This window comes from Artibeus jamaicensis, unplaced genomic scaffold, assembly GCF_021234435.1.
Source record: "Artibeus jamaicensis isolate MK-2021 breed Jamaican fruit bat unplaced genomic scaffold, CSHL_Jam_final contig_432, whole genome shotgun sequence".
NCBI classification, from domain to species: domain Eukaryota; kingdom Metazoa; phylum Chordata; class Mammalia; order Chiroptera; family Phyllostomidae; genus Artibeus; species Artibeus jamaicensis.
The window spans coordinates 14,285,833-14,298,189 of record NW_026521828.1 but is presented as its reverse complement, the minus strand read 5'-3'; the positions used below and the strand labels follow the sequence as shown (position 1 = coordinate 14,298,189).

At 41.7% G+C, this 12,357-nt stretch overlaps 1 protein-coding gene across 3 annotated transcripts in view; it reads left to right on the top strand.

The window, feature by feature from the left end:
• Positions 1–3,467: 3,467 nt before the first annotated feature.
• Positions 3,468–12,357, top strand: part of FBXO38 (F-box protein 38) — a 46,996-nt gene continuing 38,106 nt past the window's right edge. For all 3 annotated transcript variants that reach the window (XM_037161865.2, XM_037161864.2, XM_037161862.2), the window contains exons 1-2: positions 3,468–3,567; positions 10,131–10,321. In XM_037161865.2, the coding sequence (XP_037017760.2) occupies positions 10,194–10,321 (128 nt within the window). In that variant the 5' untranslated portion in view covers positions 3,468–3,567; positions 10,131–10,193. The remainder of the gene's footprint in view (positions 3,568–10,130; positions 10,322–12,357) is intronic.

Here is a 12,357-nt window from a genome sequence, read left to right as displayed (position 1 = left end):
TTATCCATTCATTAATTCCTTCACTCAACAAAGCTGAACTGTATGCCAACCCCCCATGTGCTTATTTTGAGAAACTGATTCACCTATGTGGTTACTTGTCTGTCTCCCCTTACCAAAACGAAGGTACCAACTTCTCACAATTGTTTCCTTGCACCCAGTCCGATGCCTACCCCCAGAGCAAAGCCTCAGGAAATAATTGTTAAGTGAATGAATAAATCATGTCAGGCTCAAAATACAACCAGCTTTTGAAAATGACAACTGTTTTCTCCCTGATACTTTTGCAATTTAAGGATCACCCATTTCTGGCCCAGTATTGGGCACAGCTAGTTGGGCCCAGGGCACCAGCATCTTCCATGTCTTTCCTGGAAGGAGGTTCATATACCTTTTGCCTACATGGGGCAATTTGTTCACTCCACCAAGGGCAGGAGAGTCATAGGTGTGTGAGGGCAAACATGAGTCCCATGTGCAGCTGGGACATGGAGTTTGTGAAGAAAAATGAGGTGGAAATGGTAGGCTGCCACCAAAGCATTTGGGGCTTTGGCTGTCTCATACACAAGGTACAGGTGTATGCTTTGAGGTTTAAGGTTTAAGCAAAAAGGAGCCATTGCCACAATTCACAGAATACCTTAGGAAGCTACATCAGATTGTCATTTGGAGGAAAAAATTACAACAGTGCACAATTTAGTAAGTAGGAATGTGGGTTTTGAAGTCAGATAGCTCAAATTTCACAACAATTCTCTGCAATTTACTAGCCATGTGATGTTTAGCAAACTACTTAACCTCTCTGAACCTGAGTTGCATTACTTATAAAATGGGGCAAGCGATGTTTACCTCATGGTGTTCACAGGAATTTAGTGTAATGATGTATTTAAAATGATTGACAGAGTCATATGGTGATTACGAGAATGCATAAACAAAAACAAACACAATTAAAACAGGAACCTATGAAGGAGAAGCTAGAGCCAAGATGAGACAGAGAGATGCAGTGAAGAAGTAGTGAGACAGAAGCCTATGAGTGGAAAAAAGGTGAGTTGAAAAGGGTGTTTGCAATTATTTCAAGTGTAGCTGCCCGGAGACTGGGCTGATTCAGCACCTTCTGTGCTGCTCTGGCATCCAACACTCCACTGTACCGGGATCTTCCACATTTCACTCAAATGTTCTCTCTAGATGAGGTCTCCCAGCCTGCCTAGGAGCAAAGAGTTTCCTAGCCACCTTTGCAGCCCTGGTACGGAACAAATTTCCAGGTCCTATTTGGTCTTTTAGTAAATGTTGGCTGATGATGAATAGCTCTTGGTATTTCAAAGGATTTTCTTTTCTCAAGAATAACCTCTTTACCCTCATGCCTCTACAGATGAGGCTAAAGGACATGCACTAGATGGAGTGACAGGGAAAACATGGGAAGGTTAACTGTTAAAAAGAAAGAAGTTTCCTAAGTTTCATCCTTAATCTTTTCACTTTCTTGTAACATAACCTTGATCTTGTGCAGCATGGTCCAAATTAAAAATGAAAAGTGAAGGCTTTGTTCCTCAATGCTCAGTCAGAGCTCATGTTTGTAAGATTCCCATGCAGGTTTTTCTTCTTTCATTTTTCTTTTGCTTAATCTATTACCTTGTGTTTGTTTTTGAAACTGCAATCCTCTCTCTCTATACCTATGTACAACATCCTTTACAGGGTTTCCTTATGTAACTTGGAGAACTTAGGGTGCTTTAAAAGGAACTTCAGACACATCACATGCTGAGAATTCAGACTTTGTAACTTCAACTATAGCTGAGAAGAAAGGAAGGAATAGAGGCCTCTGAACAATCAAATAATAACTGCTAACCTTTGTACAACTTTGCTTTATGCCAGGCACTGCTCTAAGTGGATTACAGACATTACCCACAAAGCACAAATAAGAGCAAAGAATGTGCAAAAGTTGGAACCCTTGTACACTGTGAGAATGTAAAATGGTATTGCTGCTATGGAGAAATGAAAAGCAGAATCGATCCAGCAATCCCACTTTGGGGCATATATCGAAAAGAATGGAAAGCTGGATCTAGAAGAGATATTTGCACATTCATGTTCATGGAAGAATTATTCAACAATAGTCAAGAGGTGGAAGAGGAACCCAGATGTCCATCCATGGATGAGTGGGGGAAATACATACAATGGGGTATTATTTGGCCTTAAAAAGGGAGGAAATTCTGACCTGCTAAAACATAAATGAACCTCAAAGACATAATGTTAAGTGAAAGAAGCCAAACAGTAAAGGACAAATATAATATGATTCCACTTACATGAGACACCTAGTGACAATGGGAATGGTAGTGAAGGTGGGGATTAAATAGGAGCTGTCCTGGTACATAAGTTCAATTTAGGAAGATGAAAATGTTCTGGAGGTGGCTGGTGATGTGGTTGCACAACAATGTTAATATGTATCCTTAATGCCACCAAACTGTTCACTTAAAATGGTAAATTTCGTGATATGTATATTTTACCACTATTTTTTTCTTTAAAAATCACTCGTGCAGATTTTTATGTGGGAGGGGGGGCTACCAGCCTTCCTTTTTGATACCTGCGCTAATAAAATCTACATATCCCCCCCAAAAAACCTTCAAACAGATGAGGTACTTTGGTAAATTAAAGATGGTCACACATTCTTTGCTGCTCCTTCAATAAGAGGTGAGGTCTTATTCTTCCCCCCTTGACTCTGGGCTGGCTTAGTGGCTCCTTGACCAACTGAATGTGACAGGTGAGTTCTGGGACTTCCAAGGTTAGATCATAAGTGTTGTGCTGTCTCTTCCTTCTTCTCCTGATTGCTTCCTGCCAGAACCCCACTGCTGGGCTGTGACAAAGCCAAACCAGAGGGAGAGGTGGCCTGTAGGCATTCTAATACTTAGCGCTAGCTGAGCTCGTGGAGGGGGGCTTCCAGCCTGAATTGGCAACATCGCAACACCCAGTTCTTCCTAAACTTAGCTGCAGTCTCAGCTGACATATAACCTCAAACTGAAACTGCCCCGCTGAGCTCGGTCACCTCACAGAATCGTAACAAACTGTGCTAAGCCACTAAATTCTGCAATGGTTTGTTATGTAGGTACCATAACGACCTTCACCTAACAAACCCGACGCTTAGAGGTGAAGTGCTTGATTGTGGTCTCTGCGCCAGTTAAGTGGAGGGAGTCCTTCTTGAACCACCTTCTCTGCCCCAAACCCTGCATTGCTGACCACTAAGTACAGGTTCTCAATCGAAACAGCTGTTACCGCTGTAGTCCTTACTATTTCCTCGGCGTTGGACTCTAGCCACTTCCGGGGCGGTGAAAACTGTCTTGGGAAAGGACTGCCCCACCCCTTCCTGAGATGCCACTCTTAACATGGCGGCAGGGTATCGACGCTTTTGTCCCACGCCTAACAGGGTCCGGGTGCCGGCCGGGCTCCGGGTGGGGGCGGGGGTGGGTGGGAACAACACTCCGGAAATGCCCAAACGGCGGCGGAAGCGGAAACACACGGCGGTGGGGGCCGCGGGAAGCGTCTGTCCCGATTCTCCCTCCCTCTCAACAGCCACAAATAACAGACGGAGGGTCGGCTTAGGTGAGGCGGCGGCCGGGTGGGCCCGCGGCCGGGAGGCGGGCCGTGGTGCCGGGGGCGCGTGCGGCGGCTGGATGCGGGCTCCCGACCGCCCGGGCTGTTGGTCTCGGCCCCTCTCGGGCCTGTGGTTCCCGGGAAAGCCGGGATTGGGTTTGTGGTTCTTGGCCTTCTAGGCCTTCGTTGTGGGTTTGACTCTCTGTCTGAACGCGGCCCAAGATACCAGCACACGGAACACGCTCTTGCTCTCGATTTCTTGAGCAAAATGGGAGTTGTAGGCTTGCACAACGTGGGGGACCCCATCCCACTCCCGGCGTCATGAGTTCCACGATGTTAATGTTAAATCAGTGTTTAAGCCAGTAAATTGGAAAAAGCCAGAACCCAGCTTAGGCAGGGGATGTCCCTGGGCAGAACTGAACGGATACGTCCTGGAGAGGCGACCAGTCCTGGTCTCCCAATCCCTGAGTTCTAGTCTTACTTCGTCCACTTTGCCCAGGTCCATTACCCTTTCTGTGATACAATTTATTTATCGGTACAATGAATGTGTTGGCTGCTTCTGCTGTCCCTCCTAGCTCAGAAAATCGGGTTCTCTACTCCCTCGCCGTGTCTTTTCTTTGGGGACAGACCCGAAAACCATGTGTTTCTGGCCAGGAGGTCACTGATGAGAGATGTCTACCCTGTCTCTTTCCAGACCCCAAGCCGGCCCAGGGCCCTGGGGCACTTGGGAAGGTCCCCGTGCTTCCTGTGCAGTAGGAATCTGCCCTGAGGACTTTGTTTATAAACCCATACCAGCAGTGTAGAACATACCAGTGTGAAAATTAGGAGACTTGTTTTTTTAGTCTTAAAACTTTCTCCTAACTTGCTAGTTCACTTTGGCAAATCTCTTCTTGTCTGTAAACTTGAGATTTCTCATCTGGCAAATGAAGGTATTGGAATAGGGTCACTCGCTGGTTCTTAATCCCCTTTCCCATACTCCCAGCACAACTAAAGAATGGTTCTATCATATCAAGATTTTGGGGGGGATGGAAAAAGTGGGGTTTGGAGGGTACATATGTAGTCATATAGCCTGAAAAATCTGTGCTTGTAAGTTTTAACTTTCATTTTGGACAGTTACTAAGGCTCTTTCCTACTCTAAAGTTTGCAGTGCTGTAATTCTTGTGTCCTCTTTAGCTGAAGGCTTTTAGCTTTTAGCTTTGGGCTTTTGTGTGTGTGTTTGTTTAAATGACTGTGTGCCCTGGAGGTACACACTTTAGCAAGAAAAGTACTAACATAGAATAGGAGAGCCCTGGCTGGTGTAGCTCAGTGGATTGAGCGCGGGCCTGTGAACCAGACAATCGCTGTTCGATTACCAGTCAGGGCACATTCCTGGGTTGCAGGCCAGTTCCCTGCAGGCCAATTCCCAGCAGGGGACGCATGAAAGGCAACCATACATTGATGTTTCTCTCCCTCTCTCCTTCCCTTCCCCTCTAAAGATAAATAAATAAAATGTTAAAAAAAAAGTGTTCTCACAGTTCGCAGGTTATTAAAAAAAAAAAAGAAAGAATAGGAGAAAAAGGAGCAACTGTATTTCACTGTGGTAAAGTGACAGTGAAATAAAGTTGGACCAGCACTAGAACTGAAGAGCTGGATCCTCGCTTCATTTAGAAGTGTTACTTCCTGGCTCTGTGACTTAGGGCAACCCAGTTTACCTCTCTGGGCCTCACTTTCCTTCCCTGGAAATCTAAGGGTTGGACTCAATGATTCTTGATCCTTTCTGCACTAAAATTCTTTTTATTTTTGGTTTTTGTTTTTTGGTTTTTTTTTAATCTAAGCAGTTTGGTGGATATGGTGTGGCATTTCCTTAGGAAAGAGAGGCTATCCTAGGTAGGAGACATTGATGATTTTTGATATGAGGAAAGTGTCCAAATTAAGTGACATGCAAGAGATTACTTTGACAGAAGTAAGCTGCAGCCCATAGAAACTGAAGAAAGGCATTAAACCGGAAGGGCAGGGAAGCCCTTGACCACATAGGGTGATGAGGACATTGGGAAGTTTTAAATGACATATTTTTGATGAGGGTAATGAAAAGTAATTGAAGTTACAATAATTGAAATGACTTGAGTTGTGAGATACTGGTAGTAAAAGTCTAACTCCATTGGGAGATTGAGAGCTTCATGGAAGGAAGACTTTCTCACCACCTACCCTCAAAAGGATGTATTACTTAAATGAGTGGTGGATGGATAGACAGTAGCAGTCAAGAAGAGGAGTTGCCACAGTTTTTAGCTAGGTACAAAATGAGAAATTGATTCAGAATTGTGAACATTTTTAAAAGAAGTTCCTAAGTTCTCTGGTTAGTTGTAAGGTGTTTCCCTTTGCCTGGTAATGTGTACAGTAAGAGACAAATATATATCCTGGAGGGGCTGGTGTGATTGAGGAAAGGAGTAATTAGAATAATTTAGGGGTGGAGGAGGATGTAGACAAGATGGAGCAGGGATGGGAAGACTTTTAGGTGTGACATTGAAACAGTAAAGGAGTGAGTTTATGTAGGTCTTTTGTAGGTATCAGATGTTGTGAGAATTGTGAACAAGTGTTAAAACCTCTGTAATAGAAATAGAGGATTAAAATGAAAGTAAGTTGATTTTGTAAGCAAGGAAATGTTGGTGCTCCTGTAAAAGAAGTGGAGATAACCTTCAGGGCTAAGGATTAAAAGACTGGGATAAATTTGGGAGCGACCAGAAGGAACTGATTTAGTAGAGAATAGAGTAATTCTACTAGAAATTGGAGGAGCTTTGAACTGGCAGGTTGAAAGAAGAGCTTGCACACCCAAGAGAAATTGTGTTTTGGAAGGATCCAAGTTTAAAGAGCACTCACAAATAACACAGGATTGATATTTAGGATGTACTTGGGCCTCCAGGACAAAAATAATGCTTCCTGTGGCTAAGGTCCTTCAAACAGCCACAGAAGTAGATTACCCCATGCTGTTATGGGCTACTGTGTGGAAGCCTCATGTAGATGGACCACAAATCTAATGTGTGAATTCAGGAGGCTGCAGTCAGCAGCAGTTCTTTCAGAGCACCCAGAAGTCCATGTGCAGGCATTAGGGTATATCTCTAGAATGTAGGGAGACAGCCCAGGTGCAGAGGACTGACTTGATAGGATGTGTAGTGTGGGTTCTCTGATGCTTAATCTATGCCCTGGGGTAGGTGACTGACCCTCTCTGGTACTGTTTGTCCATCTGAAAACTGAGGGCACCAGTCTTGGACAGGGACCCCTGGGTGAGCTTCAATGTGTCTGTGCAGCCCCTGAAACTGTGTGTGTGTGTGTGTGTGTGTGTGTGTGTGTGTGTGTGTGTGTGTAGTTCAGCGTACATGGATGTGGGCGTGTTTTGTTTTTCTCTGGGGGCAAAGAGGTATAGCTTTCATCATGGTCACATGTGGGTTCAGGGCCCAGAAAAAGTTAAGAAGTGTGTGTCTAGATCCACTGTGAAGGCCCCTTCAACTTGGAACATTCTGTGATTCTATAATTCTGTCAGAATGACATGTCTTTGAGATTTAGGGCCTAAGCCCCTAGAACTTGCTAACTTTAGAAATACCCAGTGCTGCACACTATACATTCTTCACATATTTATTATACTCACCTGTTATTTATACTCAGCTCTTCCATAACCTCCCTGACTCCTCTGCAGGCCAACTCCAGCATGTCATTTTTATCTACTGCTGATAACTGGAATTTCTCTCCTTTCCACTTACCCTTGTACCTACTACTGTTTTGGACCTTTCCTACTTTGTTTAGTTACTCAAATGGCAAATGGTGGTGATTTGGAGATGAGGGTAGGAAGAAAGCTGATCATGATAATTTTCTATTCTTACTTGCTTATATTTCTCCTCCCACTGAAATAAAAGTAATTAAGAGAGGGTGTGCAGGTACAGGAGAGACACCATTATCAGCTGAGACTTTTCATGCCTCGCAAGCAGAGATACCAGGCCTCTGTTACTCAGTGCCTGGGATGAAATGCTTAGCATGTCCTAGCTGATATTTCACATTAATGGAGGTGAAGCTGAGTTTTGTTGAAACAATTTTGGTGTCCTTTGTAGAGTTTGAGTGGTGGCAAGGGAAGTCTTTTATAGCCTTTAATGAGGAAACCTTTTATCTCCTGGACATTTCCAGGGGCACCTAGTTGAACTGGAGAGGACTGGATGGAGCTCCCCTGTCTATAGATCCTGACCTGCTGAGGCCCTGGGTAGAGGGTGGAGTTGTTATTTACCCTAGTGTTCATCTCCACAAATCCCTTCCCCACCAAAGGCTTGGAGTAAGGGGGAGGGAGGGCAGTCACTACTCTGCCTACTGGCAAGTAGGTAGCTGACATGACCAAGCCTGCAATTCCAGCTACATGACCAAGCCTGCAATTCTAGGCATAATATGGGAAATAGACAATTTCACCTAAAATTTTGCTAGTGTTTCTCACTGAGGCCCTTCAGTAGTGGTAGTGCATACTGTAGGTTCAGCAGGTTTTTGTGGGCTTTGCTGGAGTCCTGATATCTCTATGATGTTGTAGAATGTCATTTATCTGTGATTAAATGTTTCTCAGAGATCAGACAAGTGAACTTTTATAAACTCAGTCTATAAGGTTTAGAAATTCAAATGTAATTTGTTTGCCAGGGCTACGAGATCTAACTCACACAAAACTACAGCATTGCAAAACAAAAAGGTACAATTAGAGGTAGATTATAGATGAAGGTGTAAATCATAAGTGGTGTGAGTTTGGCGAAGAAAAAGAAGGGAGAAAGGCTAAGAAAGAAGGTGGCTTTTTATTAAAGGATAAAAAGTTGAGAACATGGTATCTGAACAGTTAGAGTTGTGAAGATTCTTAATGCTGAAATGTGTTAAAATACGATAGCTAGAGAATTGATCCATGGCTGGATTGTTTAGTACTAGTTAATAGTCTTATTGAGTCATTTATACGTTGCAAGGTAGCTGTTTGTGATGTGTCCTTATTAGAGTAACATCTGATTGCATTTTTGCCAGAGTTACAGGCCTGTTGTTGAGATCATTGAGTGCTTTGGTAGCAAATAGGAACATGAGATGGATCTTAGCAGCCTTGGAGCGACTGGATGCATATGGAAGAGTGGAAAGACTGGTGGCTATTCATACATCAGACACTTGAAGATTTATTATGAGCAAGGACCTTTTATTACCTAGAGGCAGGAGATTGAGTTACTTTTTCTTTTCCTGGCAGAGACACAATGAATAAAATACGCACACGTTGCTATAGTAGAAGTGCCCAGGGAGCTCAGAAGAGGGGATGAGTAGGAAAGGTTTTCATAGAGGACTTAACATTTAAACGAGATTTTAAGGGCAGATTAAAAAAATAAATTAGCGGCTTTTTAGGCAAAAAAAACCCAACAAAACAAAACTGAGGGAAGGGCATTCTAGTTAGAGTCAGTAGCTTACCAAGAATGAAAGATAATATTTGTGTTGGGGGGCTGAGTGTCCTGCGGAGCAAGTGGTAGAGTTGAAAGATGACATTGGGAAGGTGGCTTGAGACCAGATTGGAAAGATTTTATCCTAGAATCTAGGGTTCCTTGTAAGCTGATTTGGTTATTGTTTGTTTTTTAAGATATATACACAACCAATGTAAAATTTTCAGACAATGGGGAAGAATATGAAAAGTAAACTTGTTTCCTACTTTTCTAAACCTTTGTTCTTACTCCCCAAAGGTAACCACTGTTAATATTTCATCATCAATCCTTCCAAAAATACCCCATGCAAACATAAACATATTTGCCCTTTTTCTTTTATGAAAATTCAACATCTTGCTCTTTTCACTTAGTGTGCAATCAGAGGAATGTTTTAAAAAGATAAGTCTAGCCCTGGCTGGCATAGCTCAGTGGATTGAATGTGGGCTGTGAACCAAAAGGTCGCCAGTTCCATTCCCAGTCAGGATGCCTGGGTTGCAGGCCAGGTCCCCAGTGAGGGGTGCCTAACCACACATGGATGTTTCTCTCCCTCTCTTTCTCCTCTACCAGCCTCTCTAAAAATAAATAAATAAAATCTTTAAAAAATATTTTTTTTAAAGATTCAGCAAATTATATATTGCAGGCTTACTGTATGGCAGGCTTTGTTCCAGGCCCTGGCAATACAGTGGTGGACCCCACTTAGAAAGCCATTGCAGTAGCCCAGTGAAGGCCGACAGACGCCTGAGAGCCAGTAGGAGTAGGTGCAAGAGCAGTATTGTAGTGAAACTGATGGGAAGAGCAATCAAGTGACTGGGAAGAGAGGGATCTTACATATGAAGAAATGGGTGCTTGGTGAAACTGAGTGAGTTAGCTAGGAGCACAAATGACAGTCCAGTACTCCCAATTCCTCGGAGTTTTGCTCATTTTAAATAATTCAGTTTTATATTTTCTACTGCCCTTCAGAAAATGATGTTCTGTGTCATTTGTGTAATTATTTTTATTAATTTGAATGTGGTCTGTACTATATTGTCTGTGTGTATTGTAAAATAAATGTTGTTTTATCTAGGCTTTGTAGGGATAATTTCTGCCTCTGGTTTGCTGCTTTAGTCTACTCTGTTCTCTGCTTGCTTTCAGGTACTTTGACCTCAAGTAACCAAGAGGGGAGATTTGCTCTTTGATACTGGAGATAACACAGCAATGGGCCCTCGAAAGAAAAGTGTTAAAACATGTCTCATGAATAATGACATCACAGAGGAAACAGTATCAGATGAAACGAAGGACTATATGAATCAACTTTCACATGAAGTGCTTTGCCATATTTTTAGGTAAGATTATTTCTTTTGTTGTAGAAAGTTCTCTGTTGGACAGCCATTCTCTAGGCTGTGTTAACATTCTAGGCTTCTTGGAATTTTTATTGACGGGAAGATTTGTTGAATTTTATTATTATGGTACTGTGTGTACATAAGGCAGTGTTTCAGACTTTTTTTACTGTAGCCTATACAGTGAGAAACACATTTTTCTTTAAATTTTTTTTTAAGATTTTATTTATCTTTAGAGGGTAAGGAGAGAAGGATAGAAACATCAATGTATGGTTGCCTCTAGTGCGTTCCTGCTGGGAATTGGCCTGCAGGGAACTGGCCCGCAACCCAGGCATGTGCCCTGACTGGGAATCAAACCGCGATCCTCTGGTTCGCAGACCTGCGCTCGATCCACTGAGCTACACCAGCCAGGGCAAGAGAAACACATTTTTGCTCGGTAGACAGATAGTATGTGATTGAAACCAAGGTTTTGTGAAATGATACTCATCACCACCATATGCTGGACACATATGAAAGTTGTTTTGTGGTAACATTTTTCAAAACCTTTTTTTAATTATATTTTTGTCCAAACCACTTTATAACAATAGTTAAACAACACCCCCCCCCTCCCCGCCAAAAAAAAGAAAGAAAAGAAAACATGACTTTCTAGGCTCCCCCGCTCTATTCTTTCAATCATTATCCATTCATTCAGTAAACAGATCATAGTATATTTTGTCTCTGGATGTGAGGACCTGAGTTCGAATCCTAGCCTCTCATTAACTAGCTGTGGACCAGTAATAGGTACAAAGGTGTTATAAGAAGGGTTCACTGAGGTCATGCTTTTAAAGCACGTAACACACCGCATGCCTTAAATGCTTGGTATTAATAATTATGATTACATTCTACCTTTTTTCATATAGCTACATGGTCTTCATAATTACCATTTTAATCATATAACATGATATTTATCTTTGCCCTTATTTTCTGAAATCTGAATTGCTTCCAGTTTTTCTCTTAATGCAATTAACTTTAGTAAGCATCTGGATTTTCCGTTATTTTAGATTATTTAATAGGGGAAATTTTCATATGAACTTCTTAGAAATGTTTCAAAGTTTTAAAAAGTATTATATTTGCAAATTAAAAAGTGTTTGAAAAGTAGAGTTCCTTTAGGGAACCGTGGCTGCTTTATTTCACTTTGTTTTTCTTCTCTAATATAAATGTGCAGTAGTCTTTATTTTCTTCAGTTTGTTATTCTGTGACATGGTGCAGTTTTTGTTAGTTCAGTTCTGTCTGGGAATAGGAGGCCCAATTAAAATAACAGATTTTTTTCTTAAACATAACAAAATGGTACCAAAGTTCATCTTACAGAAAGAAGTCTACTAGAATAGCCAAAATTTTTTGGAAAAAGTCTAACCCTACCAGATCCTTAAATATATTCTAAAATACACAGTAATTAAAGATCTGTAATTGAAAAAGATATCCAGACAGTGGGATAAAACAGACAAACTCCATGTGCAGGCGACATATGTGGATTCAAATGTATTTGAATACAAATATATGTATTCAAATACAAAGACTCAGTTTATGATAAATTTGGTATTTTCATCAGTGAGGTAAAACAATGGCTTACTCAGTGATGATGTTACAACCTGAAAACCATTTGGAGAAAATAATAAAAGCATGTTCTTATCTCATATCTGACAACTAAACTCTAAATCCATCAATAAACTAGACAATAAAGCTATTAAAATTCCAGAAGAAGTCACAGTCAAAACTTCCCAGGCACATGTGTTAGATGTTTGCTGAGTGACAGGAGGACATACTCTGAACAAAATGGACCATTTTTAAAATTGAGAGTAGATCAGATAATATTTTGCAGTTCACACAAAGTGTTCAGATGTAAGGCAGTCAAGCAGAAGGATGTTACTTGAGTTCCAGTGCAAAAAATCATGCAGCAAATTGGCAAAATATAAAGAACTGTGAACTAAGCTGAATACTTGAATTTGGTATGAGCTGTTTATTCTAAAAAAAGATGTATTTCTTAGGCTTCTTGAGTTTTTATC